The sequence below is a fragment of the Perognathus longimembris genome, chromosome 23 (genome assembly GCF_023159225.1).
Source record: "Perognathus longimembris pacificus isolate PPM17 chromosome 23, ASM2315922v1, whole genome shotgun sequence".
Taxonomy (NCBI): domain Eukaryota; kingdom Metazoa; phylum Chordata; class Mammalia; order Rodentia; family Heteromyidae; genus Perognathus; species Perognathus longimembris.
The window spans coordinates 33,019,393-33,045,992 of NC_063183.1; the positions used below are offsets into that span (position 1 = coordinate 33,019,393).

At 47.2% G+C, this 26,600-nt stretch overlaps 1 protein-coding gene across 2 annotated transcripts in view; it reads left to right on the forward strand.

Annotated features, from left to right (window-relative positions):
• Gpr176 (G protein-coupled receptor 176) overlaps nucleotides 1-21,568 on the forward strand; it is a 47,233-nt gene extending 25,665 nt beyond the window's left edge. The window contains exons 1-3 of one of the 2 annotated variants that reach the window (XM_048332631.1): nucleotides 9,099-9,207; nucleotides 18,577-18,829; nucleotides 20,241-21,568. In XM_048332631.1, coding sequence (XP_048188588.1) covers nucleotides 18,585-18,829; nucleotides 20,241-21,363 — 1,368 coding nt within the window. In that variant the 5' untranslated portion in view covers nucleotides 9,099-9,207; nucleotides 18,577-18,584 and the 3' untranslated portion in view covers nucleotides 21,364-21,568. Of the gene's footprint in view, nucleotides 1-9,098; nucleotides 9,208-18,576; nucleotides 18,830-20,240 lie in introns of those variants that run through there. The other variant, XM_048332630.1, reaches the window with a different exon arrangement.
• Nucleotides 21,569-26,600: the final 5,032 nt, after the last annotated feature.

Here is a 26,600-nt window from a genome sequence, read left to right on the forward strand (position 1 = left end):
TGTGAAACAGAGTAAATATACACCAGAGGGCAAAGTCAGCCAAGACATTCTTGACTCACTGATGTAACTCAAGTGAGTTGCTCAGTGATGTAACCTCACTGATGAGAAGCTCTGGAGGTCTCCAGCTGTCTGTATGTCTATCTGTCTTTCTCTCTGCGGTGCTGGGGATTGAAGCCAGGACCTTGATAGTGCAAAGTACGGTCTTCTATTGGCTATATCCCTAAACCATAAGCGCCCTTTCTTATTGCTCATGATTTAGCTAACCATAGGGGAACAGTCAGTGGCTAATAAATGATTGTAAACTAAGGCATTTTCTCAATACACACTCTAAAATTATGGCTAACTGGGAGGGGGGCAGAATCTGAGGGGGAAAGAACAATATTGAGAGCACTTGCCTTCACCCTGTGTGTGATGTAAATGGGCCATTGACCTCCCCAGGGTCACCTTTGCTTTTGCCTCCTTTGCTGGGGACTTGGAGAATGCACAGGGAAGGGCTTGAGTGCCCAGGGCAGGGGAGGACTGGGTCTGCTTTCTCAGTCTTGGAATGTTAGAAACAGTGATTCTTTGCTAAGACAACTTGAAGCTTTTCAGCCTGGGCTTGCCTGAACCAGGATTTTTACTTTAAAATCCTGCCTCCATTCTTCTTATTGTGTGTGTGTCTGCTCATCCACAGGTGAAAAACACTAGTTCCCTTTATTATCACTCATTCACATACCTCATTTTCTTTATGCATTATTCATTTTTCAGTGGGCACTGAGGCCACATTCCCTCCTGGATATTATGAGTCGCATTGCAGTAAATCTTAGTGTGCTAGTATCTCCTTCAGTTCTTTTGGAGATCTGTCCAGGAGTGGGCTTGTTGGATCCTATGGTAGTTCTGTCTTCAGTGGTTTGACTGTTTGCCAGTAGCCCTCGTCACCTTCATATTCCAGTATCTCTGTGTCCTCAGCATTTTCCTTTTTTAAACTTTTAGTTTGTAATTAACATAAAATGGTAGACTTTGTAAAATTCTGTGCCTGACTAGGACTTAAGTCCCAGGTGGAAAATAGGTCCCCGTGGTTGGTCTGGAAGGTAGGGTAGAGCAGGATCCTGAGGTTTTGCTGAGGTCACTGAGGGGAGGGGGCTGTGGTGGGTGTTTGCTGTGGGCATGTATGGGGGAATGGTAGTGGATGTGCTTTCTATGTGTTCAAGGGCCTTTTGGGAACTTTTCAAACAAAAAGCCATTGCCCAGCTACTTGAAGATAATTAAAAAAATTTTTTTTAAAGAAGCCACTGCCTTCATGATTCGTTGTGAATTCTCATGCTAGTTTTACAGCCTCATTTTTTTTTAATCTGGCTAGCAGGAAACATCAGACCAGAAGAATAAGGAGAGCATAAAATTAAAAAAATAGGTCTGTCCTTTCTTTCCAGATCTGTCAGTGGATTATTGTTGCCTGTGGGCTGAATCTGATTCGATGGCCTTACGATACCCCTGGGGCCACGGTACCAACAGAAGACATTCAGGGGCAGTGAGCAGCCAAGGGAGCAGTGGCAGAGGTGTGATGACGTGGCGAAGCTAGAAATCCTTTCTTGGTTCTGGTCTTCAGTCACTGACATTTTAGAAACAAAACCTATCGGGGACAAGAGATGGCTGGAAATGACACAAAACCCTTCATAGGATAAAATATATGCCTTGAAAAATGTGGCTCCAGGTCTGTGTTCTGAGAAAACCAGTTTGGCGCATGAAAGTACAGTTGCTATGACAACCAGGGCTGCAAACCCGCTGATGGTTGCCTGCCGGGAAAACAAGAAGTGATGTTAATACACGAAAGCCAAGTACTGACTTAAAGAACCAGAGGGAGAGGAGCGAGCCCTGGCTCAGGAGGCAGAGCGCCCCTGGGAAGCACGGGCCCTGAGTTCATTCCCAACACGGGAATTCACAACACGGGCTCTTGTGTCTCAGAGGAAGTCAGTCCCTGGGATCCCATGCCCACATGCCTGGGCGATTCCCTTATCTTTTTGTTGGGGGTGGGGACTTGAACTCAGGGCTTGAGCCCCCCCCTGACCTTTTCACTCGATTGCCACCCTACCACTTCAGCTGCCACTTCTGGCCTTTTGAGATCCTGAAGTTCAAGTAATGGCATTACAGGTCTATGACACCAGAACCAGCCTTTTTTTCTTTTTTTCCTATCTTTAAATTAGATAACGTGGGCCTACTGCTGGCCCGTCTCACCAGTGTTCCTCTTCCCCCGGCAGCCTCTCGCTTGGCTGAGCATCTGTCCCTCTGCTCAAGGCTCTGCGCTGTCGCTCCTGGGGAAGGTGGCACTCACGCTCTCGGGAGCTGGGCTCTGTGGCGTGGCTAGCACAGGGAGAGCGTAGGAAACTTTTGATTTGTCCAGATTTTTCTGAAAGTCCTGCATCCCACTCCCTCCCTCAGCACCTCTCCTGGTTGGGCCTTGGGGTGGAAGACCTTGAGAGGACTGTGTAGTGGGATTGTTCTAAGGCGGCCAACCAAGGCAAAGTACGGGGCTCTGTGTGACTGTGACTCTTCCCCGATTCCCACCTGACCTCTCTTTTCTAGTAGGAGGCATGAGGGTATGTGTGTGAAGGCTCCCACTGTTCCCGCAGGAACCATCTGGAAGATGTCTTACTCTCTGCGCCTTGGTCCTCTGGTGTGATCCGGAGACTGTGGTGAGAACCTTGTGACACTGTCTCAGTATGATTGGGTCCTGGGGTCAGTGCATAGCTTCACTGACGGGCATATTGTGTGCTGAGGTTAAACACATCGTTGAAAGCAGTGTTTTCCAGTAAGTGATCTGAAGCTACTTTTCCCAAGATCAGGTCAGAGCGGGCCCCTTCAGCATGGGTTGTGAATAGTAGGTGTGGGGAGGGAACCAGGACGCTACAATGTTTTGGGTAAGCACCTCAGGTAACAAACAGTCCTGGATCCCGACATTTGAGGACTACAGTTCTGTGCTGATGTCCACAGGATGTCAGGGGAAATTTGCATCTGACTTTACTTTTTGTTGGAAGGGCTTACAAATAAAACGGGAACTCTGAAGGGTGTTACTTTTATCATCCTGCTACCTGCATGGCATGAAAGTGGGATTTACAACAGTGGGGATATTCCTCCTGCTACCAGGTGCAGACCTGTCTGTTCTACTTCCACAGCGGCTTTTCCTCAGCTTTATAGACCTCCTCTGGGACAGAAGGGAAATTAAATGAGGAAAGTGAGCGGAAGCCCTATAGAAAGGATAGCCTTTGCTACCCTGTATTCTGAAACTGGGCTAACTTCCCAGATCTTTAAGATGCTTTTATTGAAGTCCCCCCCGCACCCCCCCCCGGCCCCCTAAGTACTTGCTGCTACCAGTGTCTGGCTTTTTTTTTTTTTTTTTTGCCAGTCCTGGGCCTTGGACTCAGGGCCTGAGCACTGTCCCTGGCTTCTTCCCGCTCAAGGCTAGCACTCTGCCACTTGAGCCACAGCGCCGCTTCTGGCCGTTTTCTGTATATGTGGTGCTGGGGAATCGAACCTAGGGCCTCGTGTATCCGAGGCAGGCACTCTTGCCGCTAGGCTATATCCCCAGCCCAATGTCTGGCATTTTTATCTTTTTGTCAGTCCTGGGGCTTGACTTCAGGGCCCGGGTGCTGTCCCTGAGCTTTTTTTGCTCAAGGCTAGCACCACATCTGGCTTCTTTTTTTTTTTTTTAACTGTTTATGTGGAATTGAGGAATGGAACCCAGGGCTTCATGCATGCTAGGCAAGTACTCTACCACTAGCCTCATTCTAAGCCCAAGCCTGTTTTTGTTGTTTTTGTTTTCCCAGTTCTGGGGCTTGAACTCAGGGCCTGGGCACTGTTCCTGATCTTCTTTTGCTCAAGGCTAGCACTCTACCACTTGAGCAACAGCGCCACTTCAAGCTTTTTCTGTGTATGTGGTACTGAGCAATCGAACCCAGGGCTTCATGCATGCAAGGCAAGCATTCTACCACTAAGCCACATTCCCAGCTCTCTGCCTGGTATTTTTAAACTAAGATTCTTTTTGTCATTGTTGTTGGTCATAGGGCTTGAACTCTGGGACGTTTGAGCTCTTTTGCTCAAGGCTAGCATTCTACCACTTTGAGCTACTTCCGGTTTTTGCGTGGTTAGTTGGAGATAAGAGTCTCATAGGGTCTTTCCTGCCCAGCCGGCTTTGAACCTCGATCCTCAGATCTCAGCCTCCTGAGTAAGGATTACAGGAATGAGCCATTGGCTCCCGGCCTGAGCTTTCTTTTAGTGTTATGTTTATTACATTATGAATACAGATGGCAGCTGGGAATTTGTGTTTCCTATCTTAGATGCAGTTCTTCTGATGTCATAACCTTTTGCACCAGCAGAGCGCCACTGATCTGTCAGTCCACAAGTATGTTTAAATTCCAGATATTGGATACCTTGCAGAAGGTGATTTGGGGAGTGGGTCACTATACCTAAGGCTCTGTTAGTCAGCTTCCTATCACACACACACACACAAAGCCACTTACAAGATCAAGGTTTATTTTGGTTCACAGTGCAGTCACCAACCACGGGTGGTTGGCCCCAGTGCCTTGGGCCTGGTGGGAGTGTGTGGGAGCCAGGCTGCCTGCCTCTTCCTGAGCCACCGAGTGAGAGAGAAAGAGCAAAGAAGGAAGGGGCCCGGACCCCGCGGTCTCCTCGCGGTCTCCTCGCGGTCTCCTTTGAAGGCACACCCCCAGAGACCCAGACCTTTCCCTCTATCCAGCCCATGCTGGGGCCCTCGCTAGCCATCTCTTGGCTTTTTATCTGAGACAAAAAGACCCACTGGTCTTGCTTAAGATATTACTTTGTATTTATGCGAATCTGAAGTGATTCTTCAGGAAGGGGTATTTTGTAACATTGCCTTTGGGAAGCTCACAATAGGGCTTGTTTCTCCATAAGAACAGAAAAGTAAGGGAAGGGTTGGGGAGGGGAGGGATGGGTAAAACTGTTGAAAGGGGTGACATTGATCAAGATATAGTATATCATAAGCTGATTTGTTAAATGGCACCTCGTTTATAAAGATATCTATATCTTTTTAAAAATTAAAGAAAGCGTTCTTTTCTCTGGGAGGAAAAGAAGTCTCATGGACTTTCCTGCCAAGTCTGTGTTTCCCGCCCCCCCCCCCCCCGAACTGAGGACCGCCAGGCAGGCGCCCTTGCGCTGAGCTAAACCCCCAGCCCCCAAGTCTGTCTTTTAAACTATGGTCTTCAAACCTCAGCCACCTTCACCTGGTCACCTCTGAGGAGTTCTTGGTAGAGAAATAGATTAAGATGTCTTCAAAATAAAACAAGTTGTATCCTTTCAAGAAATGCTCACTTTTATGTTAAAAATGTATCTTTGAGATCCATTTCTGTTTTCTCTTTTTTTTTTTTTTTTTTTTTTTTTGCCAGTCCTGGGCCTTGGACTCAGGGCCTGAGCACTGTCCCTGGCTTCTTCCCGCTCAAGGCTAGCACTCTGCCACTTGAGCCACAGCGCCGCTTCTGGCCGTTTTCTGTATATGTGGTGCTGGGGATTCGAACCTAGGGCCTCGTGTATCCGAGGCAGGCACTCTTGCCACTAGGCTATATCCCCAGCCCCCATTTCTGTTTTCTCTTGTCCAGAGTTTTGAAAGCTGACTTCTTCCTTAGCAAGTCTTTTTGGAATGTAAGGTTTTTATTTGGCTTTATTATTTTTGCAGTGTTGAGGATTGACCCCAGGGCCTCGTACCTCCTAGGTTAAGTGCTCGGCCACTGGTCCATACCCCAGTGCCTTTCTTTAACTTTGTAGCTTTTTCTCAATTGTTAGATTTAGAGTTGTAGACAGTTATTTTGTTTTATGAAAAATATTCGTAGCTGTACTCTCTTTTTTTTTAAGTAAGAGAATTGTGTTTCCTGTTAGTGGTTTACAACCCGATTGCTTTTAGCAAAATGAATAAGCTGTTTGCTGAACTGTGAAAGGAGTTGGTAGAGAAAGTACTCAAACTGTATCTAGGGACCATTAGAAAATAAGCTCTGTGTGTGTGTGTGTGTGTGTGTGTGTGTGTGTGTGTGTGTGTGTGAATGAGAGGGGAGGAAGAGGAGGGAAGAGGGAGAGATCTTCAGAGCAACACACTTCCTAGGGTTCATGGCAGCGCATGGCATGGCTTCCTGGGGAATGGTAGGCTTGGCCCAAGAGGGAAGCAGTGTGACTTCCTCTGGTGTATGAAATTGGGGCTGGTATCTTCGGGGCCAGACACATTTCTGTGCCAGCTGCCTTTTACTCTGACTTATTAGGAAAACTACATTCCCTGCACAGCAGTCATTTCAAAGCCACTTTTACAGGAGATGTTAATGGCTATATATTAGTCATTTCTGAAACAACTTCAGAAACATACTCACTTTTTAAAAGATAATTTTATTGAGGTATAATTCATTTGTCCTATGATTCACCTCTTTAGAGTGTACAGTTCAGTGTTTTCCCCCCCATATTTCAGAGTTGCGAAGCTATTAGTGCCATCAATTTTATAATGCTTTATTGCTCCAAAAAGGACATTTCACTACTACCTTCGTTTTATCCAATATCCTCTTCCTGTGAGCCCCAGGTAATCAGCAGTCTGCTCTCTGCCTCTACAGCAATGTTCATTCTGGACATTTAAATGGAGTTATGTAGCATGTGGTCTTTTGTTACTGGCTTCTTCACATAGACTCCTGTCCCTCCACTTGAGCCACAATGCCACTTATAGTTTGTTTGTTTTTTCTGTTTATGTGTACTGAGGAATTGAACCCAGGTCTTCATGCATGCTAGGCAAGCCCTCTACCACTAAGTCATGTTCCCAGCCCCAACATTTCAGTTTTTATAGCTAAATAATATATCATTGAATGGATATGTACTACATTTTCTATAAACTTCTTGCAAAATTTTCAGAGTATTTGTGCACCTTGCTTGCTGGAAGTGGTAGATAGCAGAATAATGATCCTTTGTCCCAATGATCCTTAGAGATTTCTCTGCCCTAATCCTTGTAGAGAGGGCTGGGTATGGAGCTGAGAATCTCAGTTCTGCCCAATAAGCACCTAGGCTAGGATATGAACAGACAGGCTACAAGATAGGGTGGGATGCAGGGGTGCTCTGGTAGAAGAGGAGAGGCCGTCGTAGCCCAGAGGGCGAAACGTGCATTCTGCCTGGACGCCCAACAAAGACATTCAAGAGATGTGTGCATCTTGCATCTTGAAGGACAGTGAGGAATTTTAATAGGCAAAGGGCTCCACAAACGCAGAGCCAATTCCAGCGAGACCAGGTAATGTGTGGAAGCCAGGAGATGTTAGATGACTCCACCCACCATCAAGCTGCACGTGTGCACACGTGTGTGTGCAGCTGTGTGCGTGTTATCACAGGGCCCATGCACGTGGACGTGTGCCGGGCACATAGGTTCGGGAAGACATTCCGTCTTTCCCTTCCTTTCCTACTTCCTTCCCTCTTCCCCTTTTCCCTCCTCCCCTCCTTTCCTTTCTTCCTTTGTTTTAATTTTTGTTTTTAAGACAGGGTCTTGGTGGGCAGCCTAAGTTGGTTTAGAATTTATACATCACCTCTCTGATCTCCCCAGTCTTGGGTCCGATCATTTCTCAAATTGAGTTGCAGTTGACCATCGCAGGGTTATTAAAATCAATCAAGTGTCTTAGAATTGAGAAAGCGGTGCTAAAATGTAAATCTGTGTTACTTGTGGGCGTTTTTGCCTTTTCTGTTTGCAGAGCATCAGTCACTGACACTGAGCACACAGAGTGGACTGACTTGTTCATTGACACCTGGTCTGCTGACAGTAGGTAATTGTGTTTCCCCAAAGTCACTGTGCCGTCCGGCTGTGCTAAACTCTGCCGTGGGTGCAGGTGCTCCGCATCTGCATGCTTTGGCCAGCCTGCCCCTCCCTGCTGAGCCCTCTTCTGGCGTTGCTGCAGTCCCTCCTAGGCAAGTAGGCCCTTCTTTCTCTCAGCTCCACAAGCTTCTATATAGTACCCCAGCAGATGATTGGAACCCACTCAGCAAGCAATATGCCCAACACACTGGGCAACTGATTTAGGTTTTGTTTTGTTTCAATAAACCTAATACTTAGTTCAGAGCCCTGAATTCTATCAAAGCATTAAATACTTGTTGGACAACAACTTTTTCCATTACTATTTCATTGTGGTCTTGCTGTGTTGCCCAGGCTGATCTCAATCTTAGGGGCTCAAGTAACCTTCCCATAGGCCACCACACCCGACGGTGACTCTTAGTTGAGTCATTGGGATTTTAACATTTCTTAAATTGAATTATGAAGCATGTCATTAAAATACCAGATAATGATACTGTGTTCTCAGGGCTTTTTTTTTTTAAATATAGCTTTTATTTTAAGATGCAAAATACACATGTGGTAGTTTGAGTTGTGTGAATTACTCTAGCAGCAATAATAAGAGTTATTGGGGTGGGGGTCGCTCTCTCTCTCCCTTCTCTCCGGCCATGGATCATCTTGGCCACAGGCCAGCAGTTCGGTAATAAACTTTCTTTCCTGCCTGAAAAGAAAAAAAAGAGTTATTGGGAATATATATATATATATATATATATATATATATATATATATATATATATATATAATTATAACACCGGCTTTTGAGGAATACAAAGTTATGAGCTGGAAGCATGGCTCAACTGACCCCCTGCCTTACAAGCACAAAACCTGAGTTCAAATCCTAGTAGCTCCAGAAAAAAAAAAATAAAGCTGACCTAGCATGATAAATATGTTGGATTTAATAAAAGAATATGTCAAGTTGAGTTATTCTAGACAGAAGAGATGAGATCCACTGTTAAATTATATTAGCCATCCTGGGATTAAATTTGTAGCCTTGGGTAGTGTAACATCTTAAAGGAGAAGGTCCTCATGCAGTTGGAAAGCTACTAGCTCAGGGCCAGCCTGGCCTGTTTGGAACAGTTGTCCATCTCTCTGCCCTTGTCCCAAGGGAGAGGGACTAGCGACGGGCCAGCTCTAGACCAAAGAGGGATGTTTAAAGCTTTCATAGTAGAGCTATAAAGTCAGGTAGCCAGGTTCTCAGGCGACATGGAACAGTGCCAATAAAGTCATAGCATTCGGCCGGCATGTTGTCTTACAGAGAAAGCAGTCGCGACAAATGAGATCATAGGGATCTGCCTGAAGTAGCTGTTCTCATTTTTACTTGTGACCAGCGTCTGGAAGCAGCCTAGGCTCTCGGGCTCTGTCAGGTATGTAAGGCCCAGCCCTCTTTTCTAGGATTGGTTACGTGTGCCATCACTCTGCTGAGTTATCCTCAGCTGGACACCCGGCCCCTGTAATCTCCTTCCCTCCTGCGTGTCCATCCTCCCAGAGGACTTGTGGATTCTTTCTTTTTCACAGCTTCCTCACAAACATCTGGTTTTTATTGGGATCTGTCCCACTGAGTCTCGATGCTTTTCAGGGACGCACCTCTGGTCTTTGTTTTCTTCTCAGTATCAGGTTGTATGTCAGGAATCAGGCAGTGTGGTACTGTGGTTACATCCCAGAGTTTGGGGCTCCCATTGCTGGCTTTGGATTCCAGCTCTGCTGCTTATTTCTGTAACTGTTGGGAAATCACTAGCATCTCCTTGCCTCAATCTGTTCATCTGTAAATTGGGCTCCGTAGGACCTATTTCTTGGTATCCCTGCCAAGATTGAATGATAGAGGCAAAGGTGGAAAGAAACAGATGAAGATTTGGGTAAGTGCCTACTAACTGCTGGCTTGAAGTATCTTCTTTCCAATCCAATGTGTTCTGTCGGCCTGGACAACTGGTCTACATTCAGGGCAGGGAGATTTGCTATGTACTTATCCAGGTCAAGGAACCTTTACACGGAGCCTGAAATCCCAGAAGAAGCAGTATTAGTTTGCTGCTCCTGCCATGCCTGTGGTATAGGCCACTGTCTCCTTTAACTTCTTATTGATTGTCCTGACACTTTAAAACAAGGACAAGCTTTTTATTAGCGTAGAGGAAAATCACACTTTTCTGATTACTTAACCTGCTCCCTGGGTGCATTGCAAGATACAGTGTCTGGCACCTACAACCCCTGCTGGCAAAGTTACTGTCTGAGCTGGGGCTCAGACTGAGGCTGTCTTCTGCCTCTCTATGGTCCCTGTTGGCTGCCCTTCATGCTTCAGAAGGGCCAACTCTATGTTTATGCCAGTTCCAAGAGCCAGGAAGGAAACTTGAGCCTCCTCAGGCCCTGGCCCCAGGCAGGCAGACAGACTGCGGAACCAGGAGTGTGCGCACCCATCAGCCCCTCCATTCAGTGTCTTTTCCTCTCTTGGCTCTCCTTCCAAGATAGGTATTCGTGTCAGCAAGATGGCTGCCAGGCCCGACCTCTTCTCACCTGCCCTAGTTAAGGATGCTTCTGTTGGCTTGCTGTCACAGCTGGACATCCATCAAAGCATTGTCTGTCCACCCCCAGGGATTGCGGGACCAAAAACATCCCCCCAAAAACAACAAAAAAAGAGAATCCCCTAACTCCAAGAATATGTATACTTTAACAACAACCTTAGAAATAGAAAAAAATCAAGGCTTAAAGGTGACATTTCAGCGTTATATTCTACTGGCTGGAAGTGGAGGTGCATGTGCCGTGTGTGTTGTCCATGTGAACACATGTATTTTCCCTTTTATTTTTTTAGTTTAGAAATAAACAAAATCACACACTGGTTGTGCCATCTCGCTGGTCCATTGTAGTTGATAACCTGGCTCTCTACTTTCCCATGCCACATTTTAGCATAATGATGGACATTTAGGGCTGTATGACAGACTTACAAAAGCAGGACTTTTCCAGACTCATATATTTAGTAGTGCCAGGTTCCTAGATCCCTAAAACAAGTATCCAAGGGTGCTTCTGTCTCCCTACTCCCTACTCTTTAGTAGTTGATATTACTAGTTTTAGTTTGTTTTTTGGCAGGTGGTGTTGCAAAATGACTTTTGCTATTTTAATTTGCATTTCACCATTTCCGTAGGCTGCAGGGGGTCACTGGTCAGGGCCCCTTTGTGGATGTTGACTCTCCTGACAACCTTGGCTCTGCTTTCAGCCTCCCCTGGCTCTGTGTCTCCAGGCAAGAGCTGAAGTGGCAGCTTCAATGATCATGATGGATTTTCATCATAATGGCTTTGTCCATTTTATGGATTTCAAACCATCAAAAAGATGGATTTCAAGCAAATGGCATTTGGAAAGCTTACAGAAACAAGGGGGAAAGGAGGGCTAATGTACGCACGGCGTTACTGGGGTGCTCTGGCTCTGCCCAGCTGTTAGCAGGGCTCGCCTGTGGCTTGCTTCCTTGCTGTGGAACCCACAGGAGCCCTCTGCAGGGTATGTATTGGATTTAGAGACGTGAGGACTCTCCAGAGCCGAGCAGCTTCTCACTTCCTCCCACCCCCTCCCCCTTGCTGAATCAGGGTGCACATTACGGTGGGTTTCTTGTATTTGAAGATTTTCTGGCTTTTGCCTAGCTCTGGAGTCCTGTCTTTACTTCACCTGGCAATCTCTTAAGTTCTTTTCCAGAGAGATACTTCAGTGTCCTTGGTTGAAAGGGATTTTCTAAAGTTCACTTTCCATCTCTGCTTCTAGCCCACCCCCCTCAGCTGCCTCTTCTGATGCCCTGATCTGACTTATGTGTGTTCTGTGACTGGAGAGTAGCCACGGTTGTGAGGCCTTGTTTGTTTCTTCTGAGACCTAAGGTTCCTTCTTTGCTTATTTCTTGCCACTCCATTTGCATCCAGGGCAGTATGAAGTGGGCTGGCAGAGGGGATCAGCTGACCTTCCTGGGTGCTGTCCTCCAGCTAAGCAGCCAGTGTGATCTAGGAGGCAGGGCTGAGGTAGCACTGTGACCTTCTTGGACCTGTTCCTGAGCATCCAGAGGGCTGAGAGCAGCATCCAGCCCAGACCTGCTGGGTTACTTTGCAGTATTTTACAGGCAGCACTGGCCTTAAACATAGCCATGTATTAATCCTTACAGAGGGTACTGAATTCAGAGAAACACAGCAGTAAACAGGAATCTGGGGTCTGGGAATAGGACGTTGTGGTAGAGTGCTTACCTAGCATGCACAAAGCCCTGGGTTTGATTCTTCAGTACCACATAAACAGAAAACACTGGAAGCAGTGCTGTGGCTCAAGTGGTAGAGTGCTGGCCTTGAGCAAAAAGAAGCCAGGGACAGTGCTCAGGCCCCCTGAGTTCAAGCCCCAGGACTGGCAAAAACAAAACAAAAAACCCCACGAGGAAGCTAAGGTTCTGATTGCAAGCGCATGGTACTTCATCAGGACACGGAAGGCCTTTTCCCTGCACTCCCATGTTCCCAGCCTTACCTGAGAATTTAATTTTCATTGTACTTTCTTGGATGCAAGGCTTACATGAAAAATTCTTGGAAGTGGAGTTGTGGCTCAAAGTGGTAGAGCACTAGCCTTAAGCTGAAGAACTCAGGGACATGGCCCAGGCCCAGAGTTCAAGCCTCATGACCAAGCAAAAAAAGAAAAAAAGTTATTTAACACACGGTGTGGAGAAGTGTTTGTCAGTTTTTATACATAATTCCATGCATCAAGCAGCCCTCGAAGGTAACACTAACTAACATTCCCTTTTTCCATGTGTGAGGGAAGTAGAGCAGAGCCTCTGAGATGTGTCTGAGGGGCAGATCTCGCACAATTAAGGCAGCACCATTTTGTTACCGCAGCTCAAGGGTGTGGGAGCAGCTTGGTGGGGTGTCCCTAGCTCAAGATCTCATCAAATTACCGTGAAGATGCTGTTCAGGGCTGCATGTGCACGAGGGCTGGAGGGGCGGGAAACCTGCTTCTCACCGCCCTCATGCCTAAGGCTGCTGGTGGGAGACTGAGTTCTTCACTTCATGGGCCTCTTCATGGGACTGCTGATGTTTCCTGGGGACGGGGGGGCTGGGTTTTCCCAGTTCACAAGCAGTGTTCACATACCATCAAAGCTATTTAACAGAAGAGACGAAGGCAGACATGCAGTGCCTACTACCGTGGCCTGTCCGGGAAGTCTCACGGGCATTTCTGCTTCATTCTGTGTACGCAGGGTGGCCCTTTACGCTGTGGGTGAGGCCCGCAGAGGGACATGGGCACGGAGAGGAGGCCATACTTAGCCGTCTCAGAGGCAGATTGCCATGCAGAGACAGGATAGTGCTCTTCCCAGAAGTCTTCACAATTAGCAGAAATGTCTTTTCACTCTATACAATTTACTTTGTTTCATCTGACTCTTCCAGGTTCCTTCTGCCCGTACGAATATGTAAAATCTGTTTAGTGTTGTGAGTTATCTTCTTGTTCCAATAGAAGAGTTTCGGAAAGTTCATTATTGGAAAATTAGCAGTTTACAAAGCAGTATGTCACTTATCTTTGCATGTATGCTTGCATTTATTTGGTTAGTAACGCCAAGCTAAGTTCTCTCTTCAGCCATGGTATTAGCATACTTAAACCTTTATGAGAATCGTGTCAAGGACAGAATAATACAAACTGGCTTAATGAAAGTGAACAGATTTTCAACTTTGTCTTATTTACCTCATCGTCATTAAATCAGTGACATTGATTACACTGTGAAAACTAGCATTTTACAAACCCATGAAATGGAAAATCCATCTCCCAGGATGGAAGAAATGTCTCCCTGCCTTTTATTCTCTAATGGGAAAATGAGAGGTCATATCTCCTCATTGATTTCCGTGTTTCAAACAGGCTAATAGTATTATATGCTGGGTTTATTTTGAAATAGCAGGAACATTGCATGGTAAATAACTCGGTGTTATTCAAATCAACTAATATCAGAGGGGAAATGCAGACACCATGACCACTATCATCACGAATCCTGGATTCTTAGGAAATAATGCAAAGCACAGGAACCTTTTGTCCAGGTTTCAGCATTGTGAGCAAGAAAGATTCAGGCACAGAAAGTCTTTTGTTTTAAGTAGTCAGTGGCAAATGCATATACAAAATCAGGCCTAGAATGGAGGAAAAAAATGCAACTAAAATAATTTTTTTGCTGGGGGTGGGGGAGGCAGTTGTGGGGCTTGAACTCAGGGCCTGGGTACTGCCCCTGATCTTTTTGCTCAAGGCTAGCATCTCCCACTTTGATCCATAGTTCCACTTCCAGTTTTTGAGTGGTTAATTGGAGCTAAAAGTCTCATGGGGACTTTTCTGCCTGGGCTGGCTTTGAACCTTAATCCTCAGATCTCAGCCTCCTGAGTAGCTAGGATGACAGGCATGAGCCACAGGCACCTGTTTTTCCCATACTGTTTTATTGTCAATATTTTCCCTCTTCTCTTTCCATCTCTCATCTCTCAAGTGGTATTTGTTACTATGTGTGCCAGGGCAGAAGAGGAAAAGAGGAAGAAAAGCGTTAGGATTTGCTTTTCACAAAAGGCACTGTTTCTGCCTACCTTTGTGCCTTTTGTTAGGGTAAATACTTTTAAAATCATGTCACATCAGCAAGGATCTTAAATACATCTTGTTGGTTTAGTTCTTGCCTTAAGAGGAATAATACCCAAGTTCTGACTGGCAGATCAAGTGGGTTAGATATCCAGCTCTGGTGTTACTACTCTGCTAGCCCATTCTGTTGCTCACTCTCCCCTTGTATCTTCTTCCAGAGAGTTCTTGGCTCTGGGCATTTGTTCCATGTTCTTTATTTTATCAGTGGAATCTTCATGGGTAGTGTGCTGTAATTCATCCCTTCGCTGCTGCTTGTGTTGTAGTCTTGGTCTTGCCCTGACTGACCTCAGCACTATCGCTTCCTTTTACTACCTTCCCTGTCTAGGCCATCTGTCTCCGGTTCTGTCCTGATCTGCCATCTCCAGCCCCTGCTCCTTCTGTTGCTTTGGCTTTTTCCGTGCCTCATTCTACAAATTCCCCTCTCCTGTTGGCCTTCCTCACGGGGACAGGAGGAAGTGGGGAAGACACCTGGAAGGTCGGTCTGCGGAAGGGAAAACCTCCCCAGTAGTGTGAAGGCGGCCCAGAATCTGCTGAGTTACTGCTGCCAGGCCTGGGGCCTCTGCCTCCAGCCTCTCCAGCTCCTCCTGCCTCCCCTCCCACACTCCCTCCGCAACGGTGAGCTTTTCATTGCTGTCATGGTCAGATTTGCCAGGTCACAAGGAGGAAGGGGCTTCCGTTTCCAAAATCCTGTTTGTGCAACTCACGTCGGTGTTCCTGGGTGCTGGTGGACAGAAGCAGGATCCACTTCACTTTCCCTTTTCAGTCCTCTAATTATACTGCCCTTGAGGTCCAGCACCTTTTTCCCTTTCCGACTGCATGCTTATCGTTTCTGGAGCAGAGAGCGGAGGAGAGTGGAGGGTGTGAGTATTCCACGTGCACTCTTGCACCGATGGCGGTAGTGCTCTGCGTCCTCGCTGCGTGGCCGAGTGCCTCCCTCCAGGCTGCTCCCACACCGAGTTGGCAGTGGAGAAGGTAAACATCCATTTGTTGACGGAAGGTGGTCGCCAGCCATAGGTAGACCTGGAATACAGTGCATGAAGAGTTCCAGAGATTCTCTTAGTCCTATTGACTGCCACATTTTATGTACTCATTTAGGTCGTTATGAAGCAATTCCTAGTTCTAAAACTGGGGTGAGTGCTAATGAAGGAAATGACAGGATTTTCAGATAAAGGCTTTTTGTGTGTGTGTGTTTGAGACAAGGTCTCACTGTGTAGCCTAAGCTGGCCTGGAACTCGAACTCACAATCCTCCCATCTCCTGCATACTAGGATTATAGGCATGGATCACCATGTCTAGCTCAGATAAGGTTCTCGACACGACTCAGACACTTATCATAGGCCATGGGAGAAATAAGCTCTCTGGACTAGACGGAATATGAATTGTGCGGAGCGTATGGGGTCTGGTATCTGGGATGGCAGGAACGGTTTCCTATCAGCAAGGCCAGTTAGCCCTGCATCCCATCAAGCATGGCCTCTTAGGCTGCTGACCCAAGGGAAGCGTGCTTGACGATGGAGAAAGTTAAACTGCATCTTTCCTCCTTTCCCTGGAAGCTTTCTCCGTATACCTGCTGTCTTCATCCATTTCCTGTTGCCCTAACAAAGCTTCTAGAGGGCTGGGGATATAGCCTAGTGGCAAGAGTGCCTGCCTCGGATACACGAGGCCCTAGGTTCGATTCCCCAGCACCACATATACAGAAAACGGCCAGAAGTGGCGCTGTGGCTCAAGTGGCGGAGTGCTAGCCTTGAGCGGGAAGAAGCCAGGGACAGTGCTCAGGCCCGGAGTCCAAGGCCCAGGACTGGCCAAAAAAAAAAAAAAAAAAGCTTCTAGAGCTCAAAGCTGCCGAGGGTGGAAGTACAGATGCATGGCAGTGGCATCTGTGTGGCTTCTGGGACGCTTCGTGAGGCTTCAGCTCCCGTGGGAAGCAGAAGGACAGGCAGATGCACAGAAGGAGAAGCATTTCTACCAGACGGGAGGCACCAGGCTCCTTTCACAGTGCCTTATGCTTGAGTCGGACCTCACTCCCATCAGAAAAGCATCCATCCCTCTTAATGACCGCATTTCCCCCCCTGTTGCCTTGTAATAGCTGTACAAAGGGGTTTCAACTCAGCATGTCCATTTATGTGGACAGTGCATCTTAATCAGTGTCACCCCTTCCATTAATCTCCCCCTCCTCCGTATCCCAGCCCTACTCGGTCCGTTTTCTTTTTTTTTTTTTTTTTGGCCAGTCCTGGGCCTTGGACTCAGGGCCTGAGCACTGTCCCTGGCTTCTTCCCGCTCAAGGCTAGCACTCTGCCACTTGAGCCACAGCGCCGCTTCTGGCCGTTTTCTGTATATGTGGTGCTGGGGAATCGAACCTAGGGCCTCGTGTATCCGAGGCAGGCACTCTTGCCACTAGGCTATATCCCCAGCCCTACTCGGTCCGTTTTCATGTATATACAGTACGTATTATATCTATATGTGTCCCTCCCCTCATTCTTCTCTCCATTTCTAATCACTTCTAGAAGGTGCCAGTGTCTCTCCAAACGATTGCCTTGGGGATCAACCCTTAAACGTGATTTCTGGTGGGGGCAAACTATTATTCACACACTACAGAACCGGTGGTTATTAAAAGTTGTCATTTACGGCCAGTCTTTTCATAGCTTTTCAGGGAGTAATACCTTTTAGAGAGATTGATATGAATGGTCAGAGATCAAAGTACCTTGGGAAGTCAGGAAAACATTCTAGTTGATTTATATGGAAAGAAGATTCAATTTATCTAGGAAAGGAGGAGGAGAGCTATCAGTTTTAGACCCTGATTCTTTCATCTTACTCATGCATCTGTGTGCATCTTGCTGTGTATTGAGAGACCGGAGGGAGTCATTTCAGGGGCCTACGGGGATGGCACCAACTTGGCAATTGCCTAACCTTTAGGAATCCATTGTTACTAAACCCCATGTGCATTTATTACAGACTTGCTTACCAGTCTTTGTGGGGCCTCACAGAGACTGACCAGAGAAGGCTGTCCTTGGAGTTTCTTTATATATTTTTATGTATTGTAAAAATGAATGCTGTAAATATTTTCCCTGAATTATTATAGAAGAGGAGTCTAAGGAGAAACTATCCAAGCTTAAATTGGAGATCAAGATTTCATAAGATGCTTCCCATTCACAGTAATTACCTAAAATTCACCATGCATTTTAATAAACCTACCTCCCTTTCTTCTGTTAATTCAATTCCTGCTTAATTTGAACTTCCTGTATCATTTAAGAAAAAGCTTGAAAACCAAATTAATTGTAGCTAAACTTCCATCATTTTTTCATCATAATAGCCATCAGCTTAAATAGAGTTGAGCGGATATTAGATAGTTTAGTCATAAATTATAGCAAATTGACACTTCATAAGTGAGGAAAAGGCCCAGATTTTTAGGCAAGGAAAAAGAGCTAGGTATACTGAAAACCCCAGGCATAGCTGTGTGGTTAGAAGCTGGTTTTCCTTTGTGTCCTTGTTGATGGCCATGATTTCTCCAGTACCAACAGCAAAGACTACTTTTCATACAGACAGTGTTGGCCCCTAGGTAGCTGGGACATTTGTCTACATTGGTTAAGAAGGGAATTATTTAAAAATAATCAGAATAAGAATACTTTTTAGAACTATTTAAACTTTTCCTGGGAAGTGTGAACTTTGAAACCCATCCCATGTTTTTAATGTTGGTCCCTCCTCTTGACTACAGTAAATCTGTGAGTCACTTATCGCCAATTAAACAGCAAAAAGCTGGAAGTGGAGCTGTGACTCAAGTGGCACAGTGCTAGCCCTGAGCACAATAGTCAGGGACAGTGCCCAGGCCCTGAGTTCAAGCCCAAAGACTGGCGTACACACATGCACACACACATAAATCATTTTAGTGAAAATGAAACAATGGAGCTTGTTGAGTTTGGTTTAGAAAGCAGGGAAGTAGAAAAGGAAAACGATAGAGGCTAAGTCTGATCAAGGCATATTATGGGCATAGATGGACATGTCAAAGTGAATATCCTTGTACAGCTAATGGATGCTAATAAAAATCTGAATTGTTTTGATCTGTATTTTCTTTCTCTCCTTTTTTATGGTCTTTTTAATTTAAATTCTTATTTGTTTATTTATTATTATTATTTTTTTATATCTGGCCAGGAAACTTCATGGTGTTATGGTCGACATGCCGCACAACTGTGTTCAAATCTGTCACCAATAGGTTCATTAAAAACCTGGCCTGCTCGGGAATTTGTGCCAGCCTGTTCTGCGTGCCCTTTGACATTGTCCTCAGCACCAGCCCTCACTGCTGCTGGTGGATCCACACCATGCACTTCTGCAAGGTCGTCAAATTTTTGCACAAAGTCTTCTGTTCTGTGACTATCCTGAGCTTCCCGGCCATTGCCTTGGACAGGTAAGGTCTGAGCAGCACGGGGCAAATGGTGTCTGGCCAGTGCTCCGTATGCCGCTTTTTGATCCGCTGGTGGTCAACAGAAAGAGAAGCAATGTCCCGAAGAGAGCCTCACAAAGGATGAGTCGAGCAGTGATGGAAAGTGAGAGCCTTGAGAAAAGACCTGTGGGTCAGGATGCTGGGGCAGAGCCGCTGGGTCACCGCGTCGCTTCAGCTTGTTTGGAACTGATATTTGCATGTACCGTGGGGTAGATTGCTCATCTGATCGGTAGCTTTGCAATTAGGGCGCTTTGATGTTGGATGAAAACATTTCTGAAAGAACAGAATGAATTGCTATTTTTTAAAAACATTATTAGCTCAGTGGGACCCTGCCAGCTAACCTGATAATTCTTCTGGAGGATTTATTCTGAAAGTTCATGTGGTCCTGATGGGTGGGGTCCCCCCATCATATTTAAAAGGTTGCTCATTTGGAAATGAGTATCATATCTTCATGACTTGGAAATCAAGAGTCTTTATGTCAGGTCTAGACTGTGGTGGGTTCTCTAGTGCATTTTGTGTTGACCCACCTCTGATCCTGGTCAAGGCCTGGGCGCTATCCCTGAACTTTTTTGCTCAAGGCTGGCACTGTACCACTTGAGCCACAGCTCCACTTCGAGCTTTTTTGGTGATTAATTGGAGATGGTCTCACAGGCTTTCTGCCCCAGCTGGCTTTGAATCATAATCCTCATGTCTCAGCTCCCGAGTAGTTAGGATTATAGGTGTGGACCACTGGCACCCAGCTGCTTCATCAGCTTTCATTAACAAAAATGTTTTCTTGGGATAGAGTTTGAACTCAGGGCCTTTCACTTGCTAGGCTCTAACCCCAGTCCTCAAGCAGCTTTAAATACGAATAGTGCATAATCCACTGCAAATACCGCGGCATGGGTCTGCTTTGGCTCTGAATAGAAACCAACTTCTTTGTGCCAGTGGCTTTGAAATTGTCTCTGAAGTGTCTGTAGTGAATGTAAAACTTTTACAAGTTACCCTGTGCTCCTAAATCGAAAAACAAATGAAATGCAAGCTTGTTATTGATGATACTCTAGGGTTTAATCCTGATGGCAATAATTATAAGGCTAGCTATGAACTGAATTTTTTTTCCTCCTGATCCTGAGAGCCTTGATTGAACATTACCTGAAGATGGGGCTTTTTCTCTGCTCCTTCCAAAAGTTCTTGGTTTCTTTCATTTTTTGGTTTAATGATGCTTCCCATTATAGGGTTGAGTCCTTAAAAGTTAAGGTCTGAATCCTGCATTGTGCCAGTGGTTCCTTCTTAGGTTGACTAAAAGAACTGGGACATTTCTACCCTTGCACACTTTTGGTCTCCTAACTAAAGAGTCTGTTTCTCTGTGAAGTTGATATTGTTCGTTTCTGCATAGGTATTACTCAGTCCTCTACCCTCTGGAGAGAAAAATATCTGATGCCCGATCCCGGGAACTGGTGATGTACATCTGGGCCCATGCCGTGGTGGCCAGCGTCCCTGTGTTTGCAGTCACCAATGTCGCCGACATCTACGCCATGTCCACCTGTGCAGAATTCTGGAGCCACTCCTTGGGTCACCTGGTGTACGTGCTGATCTATAACATCACCACGGTCATCGTGCCTGTCGCTGTGGTCTTCCTCTTCCTCATCCTCATCCGCCGGGCGCTGAGCGCCAGCCAGAAGAAGAAGGTGGTCATCGCAGCCCTGCGCACCCCGCAGAGCACCATCTCCATCCCCTACGCCTCCCAGCGGGAGGCCGAGCTGCACGCCACGCTGCTGTCCATGGTCCTGGTGTTCAGCCTGTGCAGCGTGCCCTATGCCACCCTGCTCGTGTACCAGACCGTGCTCAACGAGCCCCACGCCTCCGTCTTCTTGCTGCTCACGGCCATCTGGCTGCCCAAAGTCTCTCTGCTGGCCAACCCCGTGCTCTTTCTCACTGTGAACCGGTCCGTCCGCAAGTGCTTGGTGGGGACCCTGGTGCAGCTGCACCGCCGCTACAGCCGCCGGAACGCGGTGAGCGCCGGGGCCGGGGCGCCCGAGGCCAGCCTGGAGCCCAGCCTGCGCTCGGGCAGCCAGCTCCTCGAGATGTTCCACATCGGCCAGCAGCAGATCTTCAAGCCCGCAGACGACGAGGAGAGTGAAGCCAAGCTCCTCGGCCCGGGGGACTGCCGGGCCAGGGAGGTGCCCAGCTCCTGCCCCGGGGGAGAATCAGGGCCACCGTGTGCACCCCCCGTGCCACCGCCCCTGGGCTCGGTGGACTCCATATCTCAGGTGGCCCCCGCCACCCCCGCGGAGCCCGAGACCTTTCCAGACACGCATTCGCTTCAGTTTGGCTTTGGGCCTTTTGAGTTGCCCCCTCAGTGGCTCTCAGAGACCCGGAACAGTAAGAAGAGGCTGCTTCCCCCCTTGGGCAACACGCCCGAAGAGCTGATCCAGACCAAGATGCCCAAGGTCGGCAGGGTGGAGCGCAAGATGAGCAGACACAACAAAGTGAGCGTTTTCCCGAAGGTGGACTCCTGAACCCTCCATGCTGGCGGCGGAGCGGCGCGGTCTCCCACGGCAACCGCGGCGTGGGCCAGGGCTTCCGAATGGAAGGGGAAGCCGTGTCGAGCCCGAGGCCCCCTTGACTGAGGGTGTGTGTGCACGTGTCACGGTCACATCCACGCTCCTCGTGGGGTGTGACCTGGGCCCTTGGAACACGTCCTGGGGGGGGGGTACTTTCTTGTGCATTTGGGGGGGATTCCTCATTTCCCTGGGCTCAGCAGAGAACACACAGGCAGAGCAGGACACCCTTAAAGTCCCTAGAGAGTTACAGTGCGCAGTGGCTACAACTAAGACACCTGCTGGGGTCACATGAATATCGTAGCTAGGAAGTACTGGCCCGTGGGGAGGAGGGGGTAAGCGCACGCCTCATGGCTTCCCGAGGAGCACCATTGCGCGCTCACCCCTTCCCCACACCCCTCTTCCCTTTCTCTAGGATGTAACTAAGGGTCAACGCTCCAGCCCTATCCACGTGCTGGACAGGGCTGAGGGGCTGAGGCTGAGGGAGACCTTTCTCCTTGCTTATCTTCACCCTCTACGTCACCATTTCCCCTTCCCAGCCCAGTGCCAGTGCCAGTCAGTGTTGGCTGGAAAACACTGCACTGTTTTCCCAGTAAATGAATGAGAGGCTTGGGAGTGGGGCAGGCTAAGAATTGCCCATGACCCCTAGGCTTTCCTTTCACACATGGCTCTCCATGAAAAGTGCTAGGTGACAGTCATAAAGTACAAAGCATAATGTAAAGCATATTGGAAAATTTCCTAGGAACACTTTTGGAACTCAAGGTAGCTAAAAGAAAAAAAAAAAAGCAATGTTAGGATAGAATAAGCTGGGTCCTTTGGAAATATCAAGTTAAAAATATTTGATTAGAAAAGATAATTCCAAGCTGGGTGCCAGTAGCTCACACCTGTAATCATAGCTACTCAAGATGTTGAGACCTAAGGATTGCAGTTCAAAGCTAGCCTGGGCAGGAAAGTCCTTGAGACTCAAAATTTCTAATTAACCATCAGAAAACAGAAAGTGGAATTGTGGCTTAAAATGATAGAGCACTATCATTTAGATAGAGTGAAAAAGCTCGAGAATGGTGCCTACACCCTGAGTTCAAGCTCCATGACTGACAAAAACAAAAAGAAAACAAAAATATGATTTTTAGCTGTGTGCCAATGGCTCATGCCTGTAATCCTAGCGACTCAGATGGCTGAGATCTAACTATTGCAGTTCAAAGTCAAGCCAAAGCAGAAAATTCGGTGAGACTCTCATCTCCAGTAAACTACTCAGAAAAAAGCTGGAGTGGCACCCTAGTTCAAGTGCTAGAATGCTGGCTTTGAGCACAAAGAGGCTGAGGTCTTGAGGTCAAGCCCAGGAACTGGCAAAAAATGATTCTAGGTGTGGAGGCATGGCTCAGCGGTAGAGTGCCTGCCTTGCAAACATGAGGCCCTGAATTCAAATCCCAGTTCTGCTCAGTTAAATACAAAACAGAACCAAGATTCTTCCCCCAAAGACTTAGAAAAGCCTGGCAAGGGTGACTGCCAGTCTTATTTTCATTGTGTTATATGACTGTTGTTCCCACAGACAAATGAACCAAACAGGAGAAATTACCATTATAAAATGCCAATGGCACACCTAGCCCAGGTGAGCAGCTACTACTTCCTTCGCAGTGCTTCAGTAGGAGCCACAGTGGGTGGAAGAGGGAGAGAGGGGGCAGGATCTTTGGCTGCTTGGCGTGGGGCGGGTGGGGGGGGGGCTCTCACAGTTTGCTTTGTGAATGATTGACTTACCAGGCTGCATTCAAACCCACCCCTTCATTTCAGGAGGGCAGATCAAGGGTCAGCCCTCCCTACTCTCCTTCCTGGAGCGTGTTGTTCTGTCCCTGTGAGTGGCACGTGGTAGCTGCCTCAGCAAGTTCGGAGGGAAGGAGGTGGGCATCCTCAATGGCAGACTTCCTAACAGTCCCGCCTTGCTGGCCATCGACCCTTGGAAGGAGGCTCGGCCACGGGAAGCGTTTCCTCTCCCTTTCTTCCCTTGAGTGTGGTGTCTGGTGACTCCGGCCTCTGCCTGGGGAGGGCGTGCCTCTTCCTGTGTGTGTGTTACCTTGCAGTGTTGTGTGCTCACCGCAGAATGGGGACTGGCCCCTCTCCCGAGGCCGCCCCCTCCCGGCCCCGTGCGCATGCCGTCTGTGACGCCCGGCCCCGCCGCTGTGTGCTGCGACCTTCCCAGCTTGTCTCACGGCCTTTGTAGTTGTTATAGCCTTTACCCGGGGAGCAGAGACGCTGTCAGAAAAGTCTGTCCATTTTAGAAGAATCTGTCAACTGTAGCCTTTTTGTGTTGTCCGAACATGTATATGTACAGCTTAATAAATTCTGATAAAGCAGAATTTGGATGGATATATTTCTTATGTATGTTCCAAGATGGTTTAATTCTAACAAGATGTTCCCAGGTATATTTCTCTATTATGAAGAATGTTTTAATAAAAATTAAAAAGCAGTTTATGAACAAAATAAGGTGTATGGGCTATATTTTCCCCTCAAGTGGTGCATCATCTGCACCTCTCTTCCTGCAACTGAAAGGAAATTAATTCCCAAGGAGAAAGTGCAGCATTTGAAGAAATGTCACAGAGACGGATTGCCAGTTCAGCTGGCTGGTCCGCCCTTCTCCAGGTAGAACTAACTGCTCAAGACAGCAGTGACTTCCTGTGTGTGTGGAATGAATACCACCGAGGTCAAGGCCTTCGCCCTGACCTGTTCTGGCTCCACCGCTGACAAGCCTGGGACCCTGGACCGGTGACCTAACTGCCATCACTTTCCTTTCTATAACACAGGATGGTTGTATCAGGAACTTCCCTTACCCTGACGCATGTGCTCCGTTTTTGATCTGATTTTAGCCATGTCTGTGGTTGGGCTTTGCTGGCTGCCCCTGTTCACTCCTCTGGCGGCAGCCAAAGCCTAGCTTCTGGGCTTTCTGTGAGAGTGCCCTTCTACAGGGCTAACACTGGGGCCTGTGTGACATCAGAACCAGTGAACAGCAAACATCTCAGATCTGACCAGTTCTCAGGAGGCTAAGTGGAATTGAGCCCTTTTGGGCCACAGCATGGTCTTAGTTTCTCTTATCTTGTTTTCTTCATGTTTATTCGTTTCCTCAGCAATCACCTTCCGAGTGTGTTACCTGCAGAAAGCCCTTGTATTGAGCTGTGAGTTCAGGAAAATCCAAGAGGGAGAACAGTAGAGCTGGTGGAGTTGTGAGAGGTAAATGGTAATTGTGATTGTCTGGTACAGTAGATCAAGGTTGTATAAGATGAAGCATATTAAAAGAGATCGATCATGTAATGTATTTGAGGTGTTATTTAGAGAACTGATCCTATTCATTGTAGTCCATACACCAAATGCAGATGCTAGTGAACACCAGTGCACATTCTGAGAAAACATAACACTTGGGATGTTTTTCGTAAACCACCATATCCCTCGTGTATGGCTTCAGGGGGAGAAGACAAGGCATGACTGCTTCCAGGGAAAGCAGAAAGCCTTTGAGTCTCTTCCTAGGCTTTGTGATCAGAGCCCAGGTTTTAGATCAGACGGCATTTTTGGGGGTAGTCAGAGGGAGGTTTTGGTAATGATTATCAAGAAACAGGGCATCCTACTCAAATCTCTTGGCAAAGGAAAGGTCTATTACTAAAGGGATACGACTAAGGACTAAGCCTGGTATAACGCCCTGGACCTCAAGGAGCTCTCTGGTCCAAAATGATCAGTAGTGCTAAGGTTAGGACACTCTGGGGTAGCTGAAAGTCTCATGTGTGTTGAGGGTGGAACTGAAAGCCTTTCTAGGGCAAAGTACTATTAAAACTCAGGGGTGGTGCTGGGGTGTAGGTCACTGCATTTCCTGGGTAAATGGGCCTAAGGGCTGCCTCTCAGCCCAAGTCCCAGGGGTGCAGTGAAGAGCAGTTTTGTACAATTGGCAAGTGAAACTTCCATGTTAAGGACCCCTAGCGAGTGAGGGTCTGGGAGTGGGGTCTAGGCAGCCAGCACATCACAGATGAGCATCATGAAAGAAAAAGGAAGCTTTGAAGCGACTAGGGCATGTGGACAAGAATGTCAGTGTGTTAGTGACCCTGCTGGGATCGCTGAGCAAGTCCATTGAAATCAAATGCCCTTTCAGCCGCCCTCATCCCCACAGTATCATGGTAAACTAGGAAAGGAAAGTAAACCTGGAGTATCTCAGGTTGTTTCTATCACCCCAGATATAAGAATCAAGCTATAGCAAGGAAAGAAAATGACATTTTTTCACACTAAATCCTTCGCCTCTCAATAGTGCCATCAGTGTGTTAGCCCACTGGTGAAGCCAAACCCTCATGAAGTAGTAACCCCTTGATGAATGGATCTGCTAGCTGGGTCCCAGACTTCAACAGATGAAGGTGGGGAGGATGCTTCATAATCATAACCATAACCAAGCTCACACCCACCCTCTGCCCTGTGACTGGATTCTGATTAGAAGGAACCATCCCTCTGGTAACTTATTGGTCTGGGGTTGGGGTTCGAGTGGTCCAGCAAGCTCGGTGAAGGATTGGCAGACCCTTGTCAGTTGATGGGAATAGGCTCAGGCTGGCATGGGCAAAGGATAGGCTTGACAGGTCCTTTGTGATGCTATGAGCCGCGAAATCACATGCTTCTACCTCTGAGCTTCCAATTATGTGAGATAACAAAGGTGATGTGTGTTCTAGTTTGAGTCAATGTTGTTATTTTTCTGCTGAACAAAGCCTCTGATCTACAGGGCAATTTATTATTTGAAAGGCCACTTCTGCTTTGGAACACAACCTCAGGAGAACAGTCTTCTTAGATTAATCTTGTTTTCCTGCTTGAGATCTATCTCTTCTTGCTGTGTGTTTTATATTCAGTGCAAAATGCCCACAAAGGAGTCATTTGTGGTTCCTGATAAAGAGATGGTCAATTGATTATATGTGCCTAATTTCCTCCCTGCCAGACTCCCACTAAAACTCCACTTAAGAGGTTAAAAATGAAAAGTCACAAATCCATAAGGACACAAAGAATGGGGAAGGAGAAAGCAGCCCTTGGCCTCCAGTGACCCTAACACTGTGTCTGTTAGCAGGTGGAAGTGACTGCAGGGAATGCAAGAAATTCCCAACACCTTTTGTTTTTTTTCCTTTTCCTTTTTTTTTTTTTTTTTGCCAGTCCTGGCTTGGACTCAGGGCCTGAGCACTGTCCCTGGC